This window comes from Leptonychotes weddellii, chromosome 14 (assembly GCF_054177405.1).
Source record: "Leptonychotes weddellii isolate Sample4059 chromosome 14, ASM5417740v2, whole genome shotgun sequence".
Lineage (NCBI taxonomy): Eukaryota > Metazoa > Chordata > Mammalia > Carnivora > Phocidae > Leptonychotes > Leptonychotes weddellii.
Genome location: NC_138382.1, coordinates 12,491,215 through 12,513,433, shown reverse-complemented (window position 1 = coordinate 12,513,433; position 22,219 = coordinate 12,491,215). Strand labels below are relative to the sequence as shown.

At 37.4% G+C, this 22,219-nt stretch overlaps 2 protein-coding genes across 2 annotated transcripts in view; both read right to left on the bottom strand.

Moving 5' to 3' along the window:
- The window catches only part of TMC1 (transmembrane channel like 1), a 118,617-nt gene extending 103,202 nt beyond the window's left edge, over positions 1 to 15,415 (bottom strand). Inside the window, exon 1 of the mRNA XM_081804065.1 lies at positions 15,409 to 15,415. Coding sequence (XP_081660191.1) covers positions 15,409 to 15,415 — 7 coding nt within the window. The remainder of the gene's footprint in view (positions 1 to 15,408) is intronic.
- Positions 1 to 21,583, bottom strand: part of ANXA1 (annexin A1) — a 403,624-nt gene extending 382,041 nt beyond the window's left edge. Inside the window, exon 1 of the mRNA XM_081802847.1 lies at positions 21,577 to 21,583. The gene's annotated coding sequence lies outside the window, so the exon portion shown is untranslated. The remainder of the gene's footprint in view (positions 1 to 21,576) is intronic.
- Between the last annotated feature and the right edge of the window lie 636 nt (positions 21,584 to 22,219).

The window sequence follows — 22,219 nt, the reverse complement described above, 5'->3', positions numbered from 1 at the left end:
GTTGTCATTCTCCAATATTTTTCCTTCTAGATTATATTTATTTTTTGAGGCTGTGAAGCCCTTAAGAAGTAGGGAATAAATAGCTGCTGATGTCTGCTTTATTAAAAAACGCAATATAAAATATTGTAGTTGCCAAACAGAACAGGATGAATTCTGTGGAGAAACACATTTAACTATGAGGTCCTGGAGAGAGAATGGCCAACCCTGAGAACAGAGAGAGAGAAAAAAGGAGACTCACTCGAAATAAAAATCCCCCTTCTATCCTTTTACTATGATAATAATCTTTTTTATATACATAAGAAGGAGGGTAAAGGCAAGCACACTAATTTTTTTTTTTTGCACATTTTCCCTTCTGTTTTTGTTGTACATGAAATTAAAATTAAACATAGGCTGAGTAGGTAGCTGGTATGTTTCCAAGTTCTACCACCCCTGAGCTGGAAGAGGAAATATGAAATGCTAAAGCATAGTTCTTCAAACAGTGAATTATATACTGGAGTATTTGTGAGAAACTGTAATTAGATATTTTATGACACCATTGGTCTACAGAAAAACAAAAACAGCTCTTATTCTATCTGGTTTGGGGCACTGGCTTATTTTTTTTTAACTATTCATATTCAATAAATAGCTATTTACAAAGACCTTTAGAGCTCTCCGTGGTTGCGGGGAAAAATTAAATGGTGAGTCTTGCTTTTTCTTTGCATTTAGAATATTCTGGGGGAGGGGACATTTCTTATTTAACCACGCTGTCATAACATACATATATATTCAGAGTGTGTGTTCTCACATTTCAATTACCACCATAAAGAGCAACCACTGTAAATAAGTGTGCTGAAACGAAAATACATTCTCTTGTGTGAGTTTTTGTGGCTAAAATCTTTTATAGTAATAGGATACCAAAATAACAACCAGATGAAAATAATGTGTTGTAAGTCCTTGGCAGTTACGCTTATATCCGTGGATTGCTTAGAACAAAAAGGAATCTTTTCCCTCCCCCCAAGCATTTCTGCAATATTCCAAGTCACAAAGAAGAATGCTTGTCAAGATTCAGGGATAAACAAACAACATGAAACAAACAAACAAAAAAGCACTAAAGGAATGTGTAACAACTGAAAGCAGAAGATTGTTCCCAGAGCATAAAGAAGCAGGAAGCAAGGCTGGCTGAACTCGGTGTGGTTTTCATCCCTCCTTCCGAGCTCCGCACAGAAGATGCTAATTACTTCTCATTAGCATACATTAGCAAATGTTAATGAGTGTCTTCTAAAGAACAAAGGCAGCGAGGGGCAGCATACAGGCAGGATGATGGCTGAGCTATAAATTAAGGACTGCAACGGAAGACAGGCAGAGAAAAAGAAAATGAGTGACTTAGGAAGGCATTCATAGTTTCCTAAAATTTGGAAGAAGTGTCTTCCTGACAAAATCGTAAAAGCGCCGAGAAGGATGAAATGATTTCGTTCATTTTCGTTTCTAAGGAAAATAAAAAAAAAGAAGGAGAAGGAAATAAAAGAAAAATCAAGTCATTAACTAGAATGAATTGTTCTTTTTTTGTGCTCTCTAGCTGTTCGGGAAAAATCATATTTTATAGGATTTGCTAACCAACTAGGGATATTAATTAACATCATCATCAGTTAAGGAAAAGGAATTCTGAATTCTAGATGTAGGTGTATAAGAATTGTGACCACCCAACTACCCACTCTAATCTTTCCCTACAGACTCAATTTATGATTCTCAGTAAGACTCAACCTGTAAGTAATTTGTATGTGGTCTATAATTTTATCAAAATAGTTCACATAGAATGTGAAATATGTGTTAATTTATATCCTAAATGCAGCTGAATCATTATCATATATATTATATGGATATATTATGTATAAGTCCTTATAATAAATAAATAAGAAAATACTTTTTAAAATAATAAGTATATAAATATATAAAATAAAATAATAAATAAATTAAATTCCTTTTAATAAATCAACAGATGGTAAATGATAGTGAGAGAGAGATAACCTACTGGTCTGTTTCTCTGGAGAACCCTAATCCAGACAGTCTTTCTATTCAAGATTACCAGAATAGAACCAGACAAATACTAGAAACAATAACATGAGATATAACTTGACAAGTTCCAATAGAGAAATACAAGCAATAGATCTGGTAGAGTTCATAAGACAGAGGGGGCAATCATGTTCACTAGGGAATTTTAGGATATCTGCTTTTTGTTACAGTTCTTCAAATACTTCTGAAAACAGGCAGAAGACTAATCAGGATAAATAAATGTTTCACTATCTGATTTCCTTTGGATTAATCCCAATTCTTTCAACACCATGGCCATGAAGAAGAAACTTTGTTTCCATGAGTAGCCAAGTACTAAGAAATATGAAAAAAGAAGGACTTTTGTTCATCTGGGTCCCTAAAACTATTACATTCATACCATAGAACTATAAAAGACAACTCAGAGTTTTCAAGTAAGCAACTGGCTTAGTGGAAAGATCCTGAGTTTTTGAGCTAGACGAATATTTGTGTATTGGCTCTGCTACAATTTTATGCCATCTCATAACTTTGGATAATTTATTTAAATTCTCTATGCATTGGTAAAAGGAAGAAGCAATAACAACTATACAGAGTTGCTGTGAAAATTAAAGCTATAATAAATGCATGCGATGTGGGGGCACCTTGGTGGCTTAGTCAGTTAAGCGTCAGACTCTTGATTTCAGCTCACATCATGATTTCAGGGTCATAGGATCGAACCCCATGGGGCTCTGCACTCAGCGAGGAGTCTGCTTGGGATTCTCTCTCTCCCTCTGCCCCTCCCCACCCTCTCTAAAATAAATAAATAAATCTTTTTTAAAAAAATAAATAAATAAATAAATAAATGCAATGTATATAATATAGTGTGCCTGGCACATAGCAAAGGTTAAAGTAATCTACAAGGGCTGTTAAAATGCTTTACACATACCTACACACAAAATTTTGACAGTTTTCACCTAAAATTCTAGAAAGACAAGGAAGACACATCTACTCTGACCTTTACCTTAATATCTTAGGCTCAGCAAGTAGGAAAATTGCCATAATATTCAGTCTGGGATTGCATTAAAGGCCATTTAACCAAAAGATAAAGAAAGGAATAAAATATTACCCTAAAGTCTGTCTCTTGGTACCCTTAGCTTCTCCTCCCCATGCCTGTTGATGATGCCAACCAACATGGAAAGTCATGCTGCTTGAGCCAATGGTCAGCTTAACCATCCAATTCTTGCTTGTTAGCAACTGGAGAAGCAATTACAAAAGGTTGAAGTTGACTCAAAAAGGGGGATTAGTGGCCACTGTGAATAATGGTTTTTTAGTGCCACAAACGTTATAAAATTAGTTCCATACAGAGACAAAAGTCAATAGACTCTGGAATGAGAGATTTGCATGTTCTCCCTCACCTTGCTTCCAAATTCAAGAAATGGCAGTACCCTGGCATCCAGAGGACAAATTATTATACCTGAGTGGCAAGAGAAAAAAAAGGTGTAGGGTGAGGAGCATGTAGTAGTTGGGGGTGGGGGTGCCAATAATCGGCTTTTCTAAGTGCTTCCAGGTAATGCCAATGTTGCCAGACCTCAAATCACACCTTGGGAACCAACACTAAGAGGCATCCAGAGGGAGTGGGGAAAGTTAATCAGCAACTGCCACCTTCTTTTAGGAACCATAACTATTATGACTTAGAATTGTTTTTCTTTGATTGTCTATCTTTATTGTCAATTTCATACTCTCTTGATTACGTATCATTATGATGAGCATTGGGGGGTAAGTATAGGTCTTCCAACTTTGTCCATTCTTTTCAGATGCTTGCCTCTTCTAGGTCCTTTGCATTTCCATATAAATTTTAGGATCAGCTTGTTAACTTATGTAGAAATTTCAAAAAGCCTGTGGAATATTGATTAGAATTGTGTTAAATCTAAAAATTAATTTGAAGAGAATTGGTATTTTGATAATGTTGAATCTTTCATTCCACAAATGAGTACATCCATTTATTTAGGCCTTTTTTAGTTTCTTTCAGCAATGTCTTGTAGTTTTTAACATGTAGGTCTTGCACTACTTTGGTCAAATTTGTTTCTAAGTGCTTTGTAATTTTTTTCTGATACTGAAGTGATATTTTTAAAACTTCAATTTCTGATTGTTGTTTTTATATATTGGTCTGTAGTTTTGTGTTCTTGGAGTGTCTTCATTTGATTTTGGTATCAAAGTAATCCTAGTATTGGAGAAAGTTGGAGAATGAAATAGTCCCTCCTCTTCTTTCTTCTAGAAAAACTTGTGCAAAGTCAGAATTACTCCTTCCTTGAATATGGTAAAATTATCCATGGAAGTTATCAAAGTTTGATATATTCATTGTAAGACAATTTTTTAAAAGATTTATTTATTTATTTGAGAGACAGAAAGAGGGAAAGAGAGTGAGATGGGGAGGGGCAAAGGGAGAGGGAGAGTCTTAAGCAGACTCTTCACTGAGAATGGAGCCCGACTCGGGGCTTGATCTCATGATTCTAAGATCACGACCTGAGCTGACCCCAAGAGTCTGACACTTAACCGATTATGCCACCCAGGTGCCCGTTAAGACAATTTTTAACTATAATTTCAATTTCCTTAACACATGTAAGGCTATTAAGTTCAATTTGTTTCTTCTTGAGTGAGCTGTAGTAGGTTGTCATACAAGTAATTTGTACAATGTATCTAAGTTATCAAATTTATTGGCTCAAGTTGTTCATAATTTTGCCTTATTATCCTTTCAGTGTATCTAAGTTATCAAATTTATTGGCCCAAGTTGTTCATAATTTTGCCTTATTATCCTTTCAGTATCTGTAAAATTTGTAGTGATGCCACATCTCTCATTCCTGTCTTAAAATTGTTGTTTCTTCTTGATAAATTTCAGATCATTGTTGTCATTGGTTTATTAATTTTATTGATCTCAAAGAATATGTTTTGGTGTAATTTTCTCTATTGTTTTTTTGTTTTCTATTTACTTCAGTTCTGGTCTACATCACCTACTTTCTTCTGCTTATTTTGTATTTTATTTATTCTTCTTTGGTTTCTTAAGGTAGAAACTGAGATCCTTTTCTCTAATATAGGCATATCATACTATTAAATACTGCTTTAGCTGCATCTCAAAATTTTGAAGCTTATGTGTTTATTTAAATTCAGTTCAAAACACTTTCTAATTTCTCTTGATTTTTTATTTGGCCCATGGCTCATTTAGAAGTGTAATATTTAGTTTCCAAATATTTTGGGATTTTTCACATATCTTTTGCTTTAGATTTCTAATTTAATTCCATTGTAGTTAGAGAATATACTTTTTATAATTTGAATCCTTTTAAATGTGTTGAGACTTATGTTTTAGAATATGATTTATCTTGCTAAATGTTCTATGTGCATGTGAAGAGTGTGTATTCTGTTGCTCTTAGGTGGAGTTACATAAATGCCAATTAGTTCAAGATGGTTGACAGTATTGTGGAGGTCTTTTTCTTATATGCTTACTGACATTATTTTGCTTTTTCTATCAATTATTGTGAAAACAGTGCTGACTATAATAATAGATTTATTTATTTTTCTTTGCAGTGCTATCACTATTTGCTTTATGTATTTTGAAGTTCTGCTATTAGGTGTATAAACGTTTACATTTGTTATTTCCTATTGATAAATTTACCTCTATCATTATGAAATAACGTTATTTATTCCTGATAATAGTCTTTGTTCTAAAATAAAATGTATCCGGGGCGCCTGGGTGGCTCAGTCATTAAGCGTCTGCTTTTGGCTCAGGTCATGATCCCAGGGTCCTGGGATCGAGCCCCACGTTGGGCTCCCTGTCCTGCGGGAAGCCTGCTTCTTCTCCCTTTCCCACTCCCCCTGCTTGTGTTTCCTCTCTCGCTGTCTCTCTGTCAAAATAAATAAATAAAATCTTTAAAAAAAAAAAATAAAAATAAAACTTATCCAATATTAATATGACCACTTCAGCTTTCTTTTTACTAGTTTAATACAGTATGTCTTTTTCCATCCTTTTATCTTTAACTTATGTATATATATTTATACTGAAAGTGGATTTCTTATAGGCAACATATAGTTGGATACTGAAATTTTTATCTAATCTGACAATTTCTAACTTTTAATTTGGGTATTTAGACCATTAATATTTAATGTGCATACCTACAAGGTTGTTTTGAAAGCTCTCATCTTGCTATTTAATTTTTAATTAATCTTACTTCTGGTTTCTGCTTTTCTCTTTTTTCAGTCTTTTTTTGGATGAATTGACTTTTCCAGTGATACTATTTTATTGACTTTGATGGCGTATTATCTGTAACTAGTTAAATACTACTTTACTACTTAATATGGTGCCACAGAAAGTTATATAAATAGCAAATTATATAAATACCATTTCATTTATAGTGTAAAATCTTATACCATAATGTTTTCATTTCTTCTTTTCCAGACTTTATGCTGTTGTCATACATGTTTTTAAGTTCAATAATCTTTTCTTTTGCAATTTCTAATCTTACGCTAATCCCATAAAGCATATGCTTTATCTCCCACATTGCATTTTTCATCTGTGGAAGGTGAATTTTGTCTTTTTAATTGCTTCTATGTCTCTACTCAATTTTTCCATTAGCCTCTTGAATACGTACAACGCAATTTCATAACTGTTTGTGTACCAATTATATCAACAGTGTCAATTATAGGATGATTATGTTTAAGTGATTTTTCTCTTAACTATGGGTATTTTCATGCTTCTCTGCATTAATGGTAATATTTGATTGCATGATAAACATTATGAATTTTTCCTTATTGGGTGCTAGATATTTTTATATTCCCATAAATATTCTTTAGCTTTGTTCTGGTATGCATTTAAGTTACAGGGAATCAGTTTTATCATTTAAGATCTCACTTTTAAGTTGCTAGTAAGACCAAAGCAGTTTATCCTAGGACTAATATTTTCCTATTGCTGAAGCAAACACCTTCTGAGTACTCTACATGGCATCCCATGAATTATAAGGTTTTATACTCTTGCTGGTGGGAGGAGGAACCTCCCAGACCTGTATGAGCTCTAGGGATTGTTCCCTCTAATCCTACCTGGTGGTTCATTCCCAGCCACGTGAATACACTGATCATTAGTCAGTTGAAGACTCAGTAAGAACACTATGCAGATCTCCAGAACTCTCTCTCTGTTCAGCTTTCCCTTCTCTGGGACACTTCCCTGGGCATTTTAGCTGACTTAATCTCCCCAAATTCTCAGTTCTATCTCCTCAACTCTGGCAGCTCACTAGTCTCTACTTACATCCTCCCTCCCTGTACTATGATCTGGAAACCCTCTAGACAGTCAGCTGTGGCAAGAAACCTCATTTATTTTCCATCTCTCAGAGGTCACTCCCCTTTGTTGTCTGAGGTATAATGTCTTGAAATTTGTTATTTCATATATTTTGTCCATTTTTATTTGTTTCAGATAAAGAGTAAATTCAGTATCTGTACTCCATCCTGACCATGAGGAATTTATTCATTCTAAATGTTTCATAAGTGTCTAAGTTGAGTTCTTTTTTCTTTTTTTTTCCAGTACATGAGAAAAAATATGGGTCAAGAACTATGGCTGCCTCCTATTCCTTTCTTTTGGTTTCACACCCAATTATCTCCAGGTAACACGGCATGGAATTACCAGTTTTGAGAGAATAGTTACATCAAGTTACTATGAATCCACTGAGTAGAAATAATGTTTATAAATATTTTAATGACAAGCAGAAGTGTTTACAATCTATATTGTGCAAAAAGATTATTAAAATTCTATGTATCTATATATCTCAAATAAATGCCTTATGCAAAGATAGTGGGAGGGAGGGCAGGGAGTGAGATGAAATATGCCAAAATGTTAGCAACCGTACCTGGATGGTGAGACTGTGAGATCTTCTTCCTCTTTGGATTTTTTCTGTCTTTTTCAAATTATATAATAGATTTGTATTATGTTTAAAAAGACTAACTTGTGTTTTTGTTTTTGTTTTTAAGAATGAAATTTAAGGAGATAAAAAATGAGAGAGAATTTTAATGGAAAGCTACAGAAAGTCAAAGATTACTGCTTAGCCATGTCTCCTAGGATCTCGGGCACTCTTTTTTGCTTGGTCTTACAGCAATAAACATACCCATATGTTCCTATAATGAAGGCCTGGATTATAAAACATCATGAAAAAATAGGAATTGAGCAGCCAGAATTTAGCAAACAATGTTTTATTCTCACAGTGTTAGGAAGAAAGGAGCCAACTCATAAAATGTTAATAGTGCTGTCTTCGGTAATGGCTAAAATGTTCCACCTTGTAATGGAACTCAGGAAAATGCTTCTGAAACATTCTGGAAGTTTAAAGAAAATTGATGGGAGAGAGCTTTAGTTAATGAACGCTACATTCTCTTGGTTGCCAAATTAAGAGACCTCAGTGGACTATTTGATTCTTACGTCAGGTTCCTTCCACGATCGTTTTATAGAGAAGAGAAACAGTAAGTAGAAAGGAGGTCCAGAGAATTCATCCACTAATTCGCTCAATCAACAAGAACACACTTGTGTCTATGAGACAAAGCACTAAGTATGGCTTTTTATAGTTGAAGGAGCACTGTCTTGTTCTTAGAATCAAACAGACCTGAATTCAAAACCTAGCTCGGCCACTTCAAAAAGAGTAACCACAGGCAAATTTGTAACCCTCCTGAGCATCAGATTTCATTTCAACAAATCATGAAAACAAATTATCTCATGGAAGTGATGTGATCATGAAGTAAAATAGTAGTGTTGAGCATATGGAAGGCACTCAAATCTATATTCATCCAATAAAATCTGGGCAGCTATAAGAGAGTAAGATATTCTCTTTTCATTCCAAGAGGTCGCCACCTAGCTAGAAGACAAGATATGCACAAATAAAACAGCTGTTGTAGGTGAAATATAATTGAGCATCCTAATATTTACTATCAAAGATAGAAGCCAAGAAAGGGAAGACATCCCAAGGAGCTGAAATGGTCAGAGCATGTAGACTTAAATTGAGTCTGTAGATGTATGAAGACTTTTTAAAAAAATTTATGTACACAGTTTTATATATAACACAGCATCACGTCACATAGGACATTTACTCTTGTTTCATATATTCAGATACACTCAAAATAGTTCTTAAGGCTACAAAACAGAACATAGATACATAAACAAGAATATATTCAATACTTACAAAAAGTGATGCTATAAAGCATATAAAGTACTATTTTCCTTTCAACACTTCAAAAGATATGTATACTTTTTGGCAATTTTTAATCCACTCAGCCATCACTCCCATCCTATAAGGGAAAAGCTGAACAAACTGAAAATCAACTTTTCTTAGATCTGTCAGAGAATTGAGCTTCCCAGGGAAAACCATTGCCCCCAGAATTGGAGAGACAGACAAGCAGAAACAAAAACAGCTTACCAGGGCAGAAATGCACAAGCAGAAACCACTGTGGGAACTGTTACTAGGGAGGAAATCCGAAACTGTAATTGACAAATTACTGGATGCTCCATGTGGACAACTCTGATAGTTAAAATGAATCTCTTAAAAAAGAAGTAGAATTGGTCAAGAGGAAGGACAGCCCATTGAGTGATGGCTGTGTTGTTATCTCAGTTTTAAACAGATTAAGTGGATGAACCCATTTAGATGTGGTGGATTGTATAGATGCACTTGTCTTTACAACATCCCAAGATCCGACTGCACATGGTAGTGAAGGGATCTTAGAAGGTGTAGACGCACAAGACAAAAGGAAAGCAAGAACATCGACAGATGGGAGATTTCTGCAACACTGTGAACATGAGAAAAAGAGAAGAGATTTCTGGTTCATCCAGGCCAAACAATGCAGTGAAGTGGCAACAAAGAGAGAGGGAGCTGCCTTAAGCTGAAGATCTTAGAGACTGGAGGGAGAGACATGGGGTGGAAAACCACCCTAAACTCAAAGTCAGCTCTGCCAAGTTTCCCTCACCAGTCCATCTCACTGAGGGGGCAAGAGCAGCTGGACAGACGAAGAATCCAAAAACTATGTCATCACTAGTTCTTCCACCCTTCTTTAATTTTCTTCCTAACACCGTCACCACATGGCCTTCTGTTACCTAGTTAATTGTTCACTGATCCACTATTTATTTTCCCCACAAGCAAGTACACTCCAGGAAGACAGGACCTTGGTTGATCTTCAACTCTTCTTCCTTAGTGCCGAACAAAGAGTAAGCACTCAGCCAATATTTGTGACAGGAATGAGTGAATGAATGGATGGATGGATGGATGAACCAAGCCATCAATGAACAAAAGGGATATCACACAGAAACTTCCTTCTAGTCTCAGACTTAGCACATTTTCCCCTGCGTCTTGAGGGCTTTGGATTAGCACAGGAAAATTTTTCAAGAGGAAGGAAGATCATGAGCAAAGTCACATGGAAGAAGGAGGCACAAGCCATGGAGAGAGTCGAGATTTGCCAGACTAGGTTAGGACTGCTTCTGTGGGGCTCTTTCATAATTTTCTTAGAGAAGATCCTCTATTTTCCTTCACGGGACCTCTCAGAGCTCTCAATATCAACATACTTCTTAGTGTAGCTATTATAAATATTTCCCCTTGAAATTTCCAATGTTTTAAATTTGCTCTGTCCCTGGCAGCTCTGTCCCTCATACAGCCCGTCCCTCCATCCAGAGGAGATGCAACTGCAGAGGATCAAGGTCATGGGAGGGAACCGCAGGCTTTGTTCCCTACTTCTACACAGCATTATGCAGATCATTTTTCCTCACAGGGAAAGCAAATGTCACTCACTCATGAGTGGGATAATTTTCCCTCCTAACAATCGATGCTGCTAGCTCACAAGGATCTAGCGCCCTCACCGACATTTGGACATAGACCAACAGAAATTTATGGGGGAACAAAAAACTAGACAGATTTTTTTTTAAATGAAGAAAACTACTGAAGGTTCATTAGATTAATCTCCAAGTCTGTAAACTAAAGTGGCATCATGGTGCTAGACATAACACCCAGGTCTCCTGACCCCACAGCCTGAGTCACCCGCTGCCGGAGTTGTAGGTTACAAAGAGGAGCTCACAGTGACTCATTTCAGTTTACAGATGCTTCTACCCATCCCATCACAGGTCACTTGAATGCAGTGTTAAAGCACCCTGGATGTGATATTCTACCTGTGAAATATCTTTGCACTACTTTCTATTGCAACCTATTTAAATATGTCACTGAGTCTAAAAATAGACCTACTTCCTTAAGTCCTGCCTTTGCTTCCATGTAACCTACAGAGGAAAATAGTACCAGAGGCCAAGCTCCTTTTCTAACGCCTCCTGCAAGCATGAGCTAAGAACAGAGAGTGAGGCCCCAGACTATAATTACCTCCTCTTATACAACCTGAAAGCAGGTCTCAGGAGGTGTCTTAAAAAACCTAGTTTCCCTCACTCATTATGCTGTACCTATGCTTTATAGTTGGCCATTCACTCAATAAATATTTACTAGGTCTTAACTATTCTTGTTGCAGTAGGGGATATACAGTATTAAAAGTTTGCCACATCCCTGCTTTCCCAGAGCTTCCAGGGTAATTAGTGACAGGATGATACAGCCTGAGTTTCTGGAAGAGTCCTGATTACAAATGTTTCGCAAACTATAATATATTATCACAGAATTTTCTATTTTTCTTTATTAAAAAGCAAGAAAAAAAGAAGAAAGTGTTGATTATATAGCATAGTAAGTGAGCACACTCTAATATTAAAAAAAAAAAAAACCAGAAATCCAAAACTTTTGAGTGCTATTAAACATCAAAACATAAAAGACGGGATCTGACACATGCAAAACCTTCCTAAGGAGACAGAATGGTTCCTAAAGCAGAATCAATAGCCAAAATGGTAGTATCAATACATGTGAAAAACAAAGGGGTCAAAAGAGAAAGTGATCAGAGAAAGAGGCACAGGAAATGGGAAGTCAAAGAAGAAATAATGTTAGTGCTTACTAAAAATTATCCAGTTAAAGAGATACAAATCCTGGAGAAGACAAGCCATTCCAGTGTGTGTGTGTGTGTGTGTGTGTGTGTGTGTTTCTGCTGGCAAAACTGGAATGCTCCATCAGACCTGGCTGAAATATCCCTCAAGTTTTTTCATGGGCTCTTGAAGCAATATGTGCATTGCAATCTGCTTCCCCATGTAAATTTTCTCTAAGGTAATAATGTGTTGTCCAGCAAACACAAACCATCAGTTTAGCAACTAGCCAATTGGCCACAACAAGCTCATTTCAATCTTGAAATTTTTCAAGCTCACAACCTAACAAAATACAATTTAATTTTATAAGTGTATTTAAAAAGTTATATAAAGCGGGCGCCTGGGTGGCTCAGTTGGTTAAGCGACTGCCTTCGGCTCAGGTCATGATCCTGGAGTCCCGGGATCGAGTCCCGCATCGGGCTCCCTGCTCAGCGGGGGGTCTGCTTCATCCTCTGACCCTATCCCCTCTCATGTGTTCTCTCTCTCTCATTCTCTCTTTCTCAAATAAATAAATAAATAAATAAATAAAAATCTTAAAAAGTTATATAAAGAAACTCACAAATTGAAAAAAAAAAGATCTGGCCAAGTATGTCAATATTTGGAAAAAGTGGTCACCAGCCGTATAAAGGACATAAATAATATCCACTCCAAAGCACTTGGAGAAGAGTAATATATAAGTGATGAATACTTAATGCCACAGGAAATATGAAGAGAAAGAAATTATGTCTTACTGAGGAAATCCAGAAAAACATCACAGAGGAGGTGGTTGGTTATCAACTGAGCCTTGAAGGATGGATAGGATAATGATGAGCAAAAATTGAGAGGAGCTAAGGTGATTACTCCCAAAAAATAAAACATAGAGGTTGGAAAAATGTGTTCAGTATGCCGGAAATGGAAAGTAGATCAAAGGGGTTTGATATGAACTTAAAATAAGACTAAGTTCAAATGGCAAAAGACCATGAGACTCCAGACTGGGGAGTCTAAACATTACATGAGAACAATGTAAAACCAACTAAGCTTTCCTATGAAGGAGGGGACATAATGGATGATATTGTAGGAATTAGGCAAGGCTAAAAAATGAGCCAGAGCTGCAAACTGCAAAGCACTCTTTTAGCTACCAATAATTTACACTGTAGTGTGAAAATATTGTATTGATAATTTTATAAGAAACTCAGATACCTCCATGAAAGGAAGCTAAAATGAAAGGTGGAAGTCAGAGAGCTTTGGAGGACTGGATCCTAGATCACAATGTATTATTATGATGTGGGGAAGAGCATGAATCCTGGGCTATTTCACATTTTGACTGAAACTTGCAAGTCCTCACCTGCAGGGTCCAGGAGACAGTTTTGCAAGAAGATCCTTGCCAGGAAGATATTAAAGACTAGAATACATTTATTTCGGAAGTGTTCCACAGGTGAGTATTACTGAGATGTATCTATATGCAAAATCTTTCATGTGGAGTCATAGAAACTCTGGAGCTCTGAAAAACTGTGTTTGGGGAGAGGGCAGAAAGGCAAGAAAACTTTCCTTCTTTGAGTCCAATAATTTTTTAAGGTGGATAGAACTGGGGGAAGAGAGTTTATTGTATTGGTCACTGCTTCTCAAAAACCAGATGTTTAAGAACTGGAGAACGGACCTGACTGCAAGTCAGGAGGTTCAGCAAAAAGGAAACATATTTCAAGTTGAGAATTCCATCTCACAAAATCATCATATGTGAAGATTTGGGCTTTGTAATGTTAACTTGCACACAATATTGGCTATGGAGTGAAAAAAAAAAAACAAAACAAAACAGTGACTGTTGCTGGGAAGGCTGTTTAATTATTACTTGAAGTGTCATGGTGTGGCATAAACGAGGGACCCATTTCCAGTTAAGACTTTAAGCAGAAAATAGCATTAACATCAAAGGTGGAGAAAGGCCTCTTCAATCTACACAGTGTGTAGACAACCTTCCCCTTCAAGGAGGAAGGGCAGACATGAGGAAGAAGACAGAACATTAGTACTCAGGAGCAGAAAAGAACTTGTAGCATCATGAAGTCATTCTCACAGTTAGAAAGCAAAGATTGAGAATTCTTGGTCATATGTTATTAATAAGAAGAATCACAACTAAAGATCTCAGCTAAGATCAGGCCAGGAGCAGAACGGAGCACAGAGAATGGTGGATGAGCCATACCACCCTCTAAGCAATTCCTTGGCTGTCTTGCTTAAAGGTTTAACTAGTTCCCTTAAGAGAAAGAACTGAGTATTTCTATCAAAATCTACTGTGTGCCCTACTAATTATAACTATATTCCCTTCAATAAGTGTAGATCATTTAATTAAAGGGTAAATATATGCTACCTTAAATCAGGCTCCATTGGATTTCATTTTCCCAGCCCTGGATAATATTTTAGACAGATTCTGTAGGTTTTATAGTTATAAGAACCACGTCACTTTGATAATTCATACCCATTTTCTGGTAGTAAGGTATTAAAATACCCAGTCCAGTCTAAGTTAAAATGGCAATCTCACAGCCTATTCAAAGATCCTCCCCTCTCCTCACTCATGCCAACAATTGAGGCCTGGAGACCTAAGTGGGGAAGGAAATGGAAGCATATCTTTGACCACTTCTCCTGACCTATGCCTCCTTTTCTACTCACTATGTAGCTTCTGGTTCTTGCCTAGAATCGTAGAACGAGTATTAGAAAGGCAAAGAGTTAAGTATCTTTACTCACACTCAGTGGCTACCATGTCTTGTTGTGGCCATCCATGGCCATTGCATGGGAAAATTTGTGAGTTCTTCAAAAACCATCCCTTTTGCCCTGAGGGAACCCTCACACTATGGTTTCTTGACTTGGTTAATGCATTTTCCTGAGGGCCTTTTGCAATACCCAAAGGACAGCCCAGGAGTTCACACCACAGGCAGCCTCTGTATCTATACAATCCTCACCCCAGCTGGCAACCTTCTTGGGTGAAGAATCTTCAAAACCAATCTCTGTTACTTTCCACAGCATCAGTTTGGCCCAGGAGGAATATATGAATCCTTGCCTTGATAAATTATGGAAACGTAACTTGTTTTATCAAGACATATTCCTATTTGTGGGCAGTACATCTTGTACACTCTTAGCAGAAAATTGTCTAGGACAGAGAATGAAAACTGACTAGAAAGAAAGTCAGCGAGAAGAGAGTTAATATTTATGGAGGACCTCCTATATATAAATAAGTTGAACTAAAAGAGGTGAAATGATTCGTTATGGAGAGTAATCATTGTTTTATTCTCCCAGTTGCTCTGCTTTTATGGGAAATTTTCTACCACCTCCCCAACATTTTCTGTGAACTGTACCCTGACATAAACATACACCTATGTTGTCACCCACATGGCTGAGAAAATGAAGGCTTTGGTCACTCTTGGCCTTGGCCTTACCTGTCATGTCTACTATAGGAGGAAGAAGACCGTATGCAGCCAGAAAGAAGAACGAAGCATATTTCCCGGAGTGCCACAGTTTCAGGTTCTATCTGAGCTTGAGACTCAATTTCATTCTTGCCTTTGGGTTCCATGGGTCACCCCCTGCTATCTTGTAGCTTGAGCTAGCTAAGGTGGAATATGTTGTCTTCAACCAAATTGCCCTTAACTAATACCCCCTCTCAAGATCTAAAGGCTGCAAAGGTAACAAAGATCCAAACCCAGGCCTGCATGATTCCAACATTTGGTCCACAACCCACACTGCCTAGAGATAATACTATGATGTGCTGATAAGAACAAGTGCAGGTCTGGGATGCATAGAACGCTAGCAGTCAGAATATACTCAGAACTCATCAAATTCATATCTTCTGAATGTTTCAGCTCGGCAGCTAAAGAATGGTCAGAATAAATTGAAGAATGTTCACTAGAGAGCCATAAAAGAAGATTAAAGAGTTGGAAATGAGAAAAAGCACATAGTAGGTATTGCCTCTACAATTCAATTGACACTTCATATCCTCCATGCAAACATCTTTCTCATTACAGTCTTATACTGTTTTTTAATATTTTCTGTCTTTGTCTCATCTCCCCCCAAAAGCTTCTGAGCTTCTCGACGTCATGTTTTTTGTTGTATTCAATAATCAATAAATATTGTGTTAAATGAGCTAAAATTGAAGGTACACAGCCTATTCATACACGGGGGACTAGGAGAACAATTTAATAATTTGTTATGAATGTCTGCATTGATGGGAACTGACTTCTCTCCATACCATAACCAGAAGAAGAGGAAGAATTCTCACATACTAACATGAGATAATTAGTTAGCATTAGGGATAAATTTCCCCAAATTGGAGCAATCTTTGTAGAATATGTCACAGGAGGAAAAGCCTTAGAGATTCAGCTTCTTCACAGGGGTATGTGTCATTGTCTAGGGCAATTTTGGTTTTGATCCTTTTAATTTCTCACTTAATAAAGGTTATGGACTTCATGACTCTTCTTTAAGTCTCTCCAAGACCTATAAAGACATCACACAAGAGTGGAGTTTCATTTTTTTCCCCATTAGAACATACCATATGGATAAACCTCATAATTATGAATAATGGCATATGAAACTCAGATACTAAAAGTTTATATCTTTAGTAAAGACCAGGCCCATGAGAACTACTCCGAAGAAGAAAGATGTTTTGAAGATGTTCTCAATTATCTGCTTACATCATCTAAAAGTTTTTTTTTAAAGATTTTATTTATTTGACAGAAAGAGACACAGTGAGAGAGAGAACACAAGCAGGTGGAGTGGAAGAGGGAGAAGCAGGCTTCCCACAGAGCAGGGAGCCCGACATGGGGGTCGATCCCAGGACCCTGGGATCATGACCTGAGCCAAAGGCAGACGCTTAACGACTGAGCCTCCCAGGCACCCCTAAAAGTTTTGATAACTAGAAGGAATCCTCAAATAATTAAGTCAAAGCATACTATAAACATGGTACAGAGGTTTTGCTTCCAGCTACAATGAAATAAGTAGGAATGAATTAACCCTCTTACCTTAAGCAACTAAAAAGCCAGACAAAATATATGAAACATCTCCTTTCAGACATTGCTACACAGACAGCTCAAGACAGTGATCCTGGAAAGAAAGGGAGCAAATGAGATGAGCCCTGACATGGACCGATCACTTTGCCTAAGGAGTTTCTAGGCTGCAACATAGAGAGGGGGGACCCAAACAGAGGCTTATGGTCTCACTGAGCTGAGGGGACATAGTTCTGTTTTCAGGGAGCCCAAAGCAGCTAGAATGTGTGAGGTGAAATACCAGAAATAAAAGAGTAGGCAGAATAATTTCTGGAGCTCACAAGAGACAGGAACAGTTGAGGTTTTCCACTAGTCAGGGAGGAGAAACCTCCTAGTTCATGGAGCATTGGTTAGAGCCCTAGACCAAGTTAAATCTACTAAAGCTAGTCTGAGCTCACCCTAACAGAGCTGAAGATCAAGTCTCAAAAGTATCTAGCTAATTTGAAGTAACTTAACTGCATCCCAGAATATAATCCAACAATATTTAAAGGAATACCAAAGAATCCAGGACCCAAAAATCTAAAATTCAACATCCCCAACAGCAAATAAAATAATCACCAGGCAGACAAAGAAGTTGGGAAATGAATACCTCCCAACAACGAGAGCAATGAAAAGAATCAATAGACACAGAAATGCCAGAAATGTCATAGATGATAGAATTAGCACACATTAATAGTAAATCAGCAAATAAATACACTCCATGTGCTTAAGAACATGATGTGAAAAAATAAAAAAATATTGTGAAAATACAAATCAAACTCTAGAGATGAAAAATAGGATATCTGAAATGACAAATACACTGGATGCAATCAACAGTGGATTTGACATTGATGAAGGTAAGAGCATCAAATTTGAAGACAGAGATTTTACCCAAAATGAAAGAAGTAAAATAGAAGATTAAAAAAAAAAAATGGAAGAGCATCTCTGACCTGTGGGATGAAATTAAATTATCTAACATACATGTAATTGAAGTTCCAGAAGGGGAAATCACAAAAAAGTGAGGAAATAATGGCCAAAAATGTTTTAAAAATTTGATAGCAACTGGGGCACCTGGGTGGCTCAGTTAGTTGGGTGTCTGACTCTTGATTTCAGCTCGAGTTGTGATCTCACAGCCATGGGATTGAGCACAGCATCGGACTCTCCCTGGGGGGAGAGCCTGCTTGGGATTCTCTCTCCCCCTCTCCCTCTGCCCCTTCCCCAACTCGCACGGGGGGCACTCTCTCTCTCTCTCTCTTAAAAAAAAAAAAAATTTTTTTTGATTGCAACTATACACCAAAAGTCCAAAAATCTCAGCAAACTCCAAACAGAAAAAGAGATGAATAAAATTATACCAAGGCACAGCATAAACAAATTGCCAGAATGAACAGTAATAATGGGAATACCATAGAAACAGCCAGACAAAAGTGACACAAGATAAGAATGATTACAGATGTCTCATCAGAAACTATGAGAGAGAAACTTTTAAAGCACTGAAAGGGAAAACAAACAAACAAAAGAAAAAGGGAAAAAATTATCAGTCTATAATTCCATTCCCACCAAAAAATATCTTTCAAAAATTAAGGTAAAGCCTCTTTCAGACATACGAATCTTGAGAGAAGTCATTGCCCACAGACCTGTCCTACAAGACATACTAAAGGAAGTTTTCAGGCAGAAGAAGAATGATCCCAGAAGAAAAAAAAAATGCATCTGAAATATGGAAGAAAAACACTGGAAATAGTAAATATATGGGTAAATACAAAAGACTTTTTTTCTTATTTTTCCAAATTTCTTTGTAAAGATAATTGAATGTTTAAAGCAAAAATAAGAATGATAGATTGTGGAGTTTCTAATATATATGGAAATAAAATGTACAAAAAACAATAACATAAGATACAGGAGGGGGACGTGAAATTATACTACAGTTAAGTTTCTTAAAGTATCTGTAAAGTGACATACCATTATTTGAAAGTGCAATGTGATAAGCTAAAGATGCATATTGTAAACCTACTAAAATAGAGTAACAAAAAAGATACAGCTAATACACCAATAGTGGAGATAGAATGGTTTAAAAAAATACTTAATCCAGAAAAAGGTAAGAAAAGAGAATAAAGAACAAAGAAAAGATGGGACAAAAGAAAGAAAGTAGCATAAACATTCTGAACATCATTAGTCATTAGGGAAATGCACATGAAAGTCATAGGGATGTACTACAACACACTTTCTCAAAAGGCTAAAATTAAAAAGATTTACTTGCAACATCCACTTTTCGTGAGGATGTGGATCACTAGAACTCTCATACATCGCTGGTGAAAATACAAATTCTATAGCCACTTTGGAAAAGAATTGAGCAGTTCATTTATTTACTTATTGATTTGAGAGAGAGAGCGCGCGTGTGCATGCGTGCACACATGAGCGGGGGAGGGCAAGGAAGGGGGGAGGAGCAGAGGGAGAGGGGGAGGGGTGGAGGGAGAAGCAGACTCCCTATGAGCAGGGAGCCTGATGTGGGGCTCCATAGGGGGCTCAGTCCCAGGACGCTGAGATCATGACCTGAGCTGAAGGCAGAGGCTTAACCAACTGAGACACCCAGGCGCCCCAAGAATTGGGCAGATTCTTATGAAGTTAATCAATCACTTGCCATACAACCCGGCAATTTCAATCCATATATTCACACAAGACTTATATTCAAATGTTCACAGCAGCTTTGTGCATAATGACCCCAAATTGGAAACAATTAAAATGTTCAACAACAGGGCACCTGGGTGGCTCAGTTGGTTAAGCGACTGCCTTCGGCTCAGGTCATGATCCTGGAGTCCCTGGATCGAGTCCCGCATCGGGCTCCCTGCTCAGCAAGGAGACTGCTTCTCCCTCTAACCCTCCCCCCTCTCATGTGCTCTCTCTCTCTCATTCTCGCTCTCTCAAATAAATAAATAAATCTTTAAAAAAAAAAAAAAGTTCAACAACAGGTGAATGGATAAACAAACTGTGGTACACCCATACAATGGAACGCTACTCAACAATAAAAAGAAACAAACTATTGGTATATCTAATAACGTGGGTAAATCTCAGAAGCATTATGTTAAACGGAAGAAGCCAGGCACAAAAGAGTACCTACTGCATGTTTCCATTTACATGAAATTCTAGAAAATGCATAGTAATCCATGACAAAAAAGCAGCATAGCAACTGCTTGGCTCTAGTCACGGAGTGTAGGGGCGGTTGGGGGGTGGAATGTATGGATTTATGCCAAAGGGAACTAAGGAACATTCGGGAGGAGCAGAAGTCTTGATTGTGTTGGTCATTACAGCACTATGTATATATTTGTCAAAGCTTGTTAAATTGTACCTTTTTAATGTGTACAGTTTATTGTGCATACATTGTATCTCAACAAGGCTGGTTTTTAAAATGGAATTAAAGAAGTGGAAATAAGAGTGTCAATAATTTATCATTCCCTTATCATCCCTTGGTCATCACTGACGGGCATTTCAAACCCAAGAAGTGCTGTCCATTGCAGAGAAATCCTGAAATCACAGGCCCAGTGAGAAACAAATGCATCAATGTTCCTAATTTTTAAAGGCCCTCTGTACCTTGGAAAGCAATGTTTTGATTCTGGTTTTGTTCCGATAACCGTTCAGTACTGACCCGAATATATTAATCTATACACTCTTTGAGAAGGATGAGTCTGCCACATCACATTCTTCTCAGAGCACATGAAAAGAATCAAACGCATTGTTTATTGAAGTGACCAAATAAATAAGTGAATGAATAGAAGGAATTTCTATGATAATTTATAATTCCAACACTTCTATATATTATTTATCTCTTTAGGAAATGCTGTCTATTCATCTTTAAATATAGTAAGACATCATCTATATGAGCATCACAAATTTAGAACCTTGAAGAAGCTGTATAAGCAGAGCTGGGGTTTATTTTGCATTGTTGGGAAAAAAAGCATCTGACCAAATAACAGTATAACAACATGACAATGATCGCCACCCTCATTTTGCATGTCATTTCAGGGTTTACAAGTGGCCTTCACAAGCATTAATTCATTTAAAGCATTTAGGAGCACTATTTTAGCAAAAGGCAGCTTCTAACTATAAATAACAGACTCTATTCATGCACTGAAGAAAAATTTCTAAGGGCTTTTCTAGTTAACACTTTGTTAATCTGTTCTAAACAAAGACAGAGAGACAGAGAGCAACATGATTACATTTTAAATTACAACCCAGAATTATCATCATCTTTACAAATGGTTAGTCTGCATTGCAAGATACTTCTTCGCAATACACTGATGTTCTTAATTGACCATCAGTCCTCTTCCTGGAAACTCTCCACTCCCTTAGCTTCTCTGATCTGCAGGATCTCCTCTTATCCCTCTGACCCATCCTTTCTGTTTCTTCCATGGGCTTATCCTCCTCCACTCACCACTAAATGTGGAAGTTGTCCCCCGGTTCCATTGTTGGCTATCTTTCCTTGCTATGCTATACACTCTTCCTGGGAAGTTATGTGATTCTAGGAACTTCAACTCCCAGCCAAAATCTCTATCACCAGAAAATACTTTGCAGATAATCAAGCCATACCCTCAACCAAGCCCTTTTTCCCCCCCAGAGTCTTTTACTTATTGGAATTTCCTTCTACTCTGTTGTTGAACCCAGAATCACAAGAGCCATTTTTGACACCCCCTCTCTCATCTTCCCACATTCACTCTCACAAAGTACTAGTATTTCCATATTCTAAATGTTTTTGGAATCCTTCCTTTCTGTGCCAGACACAAACCTCATGGACCTCATCAAATTTCTTCCAATGCTTCCTTCCTTCCTACAGCTCCAGCAGCATCCCAGTCCCAACCAATCACCTGCCCTTGGAATGCCAAGCACCCAGCAGAGTCGACCACCAGCAAGCCCAGAGTGTTAGGATCTCTGCCACTTCCAGGCTTGAATGGAACAGCACACCACGGAGTGTAGGATCTGGCATCTTACAGGGATGCCCTGTTGCCATGGGGCAGGTAACACAACTCAGTGATGTGTTGTGCTAACTCCATGAGGTGAAAACAGGAGACAGGAGGGATCGAAGCAGACCAATTTGCCTTCCTTCATCTCTTCATGGGTTACCCATAAGCAGTTTTTTCTTGTGCCCCGTCTAGGGAAGTTCAACATGCTGAGCAATGCACCTGCCAGTTGACCTGCTATGTCCCTTCCCAGCGTGTTGAAAGTGGCAGCCATCACAGTAAGATAT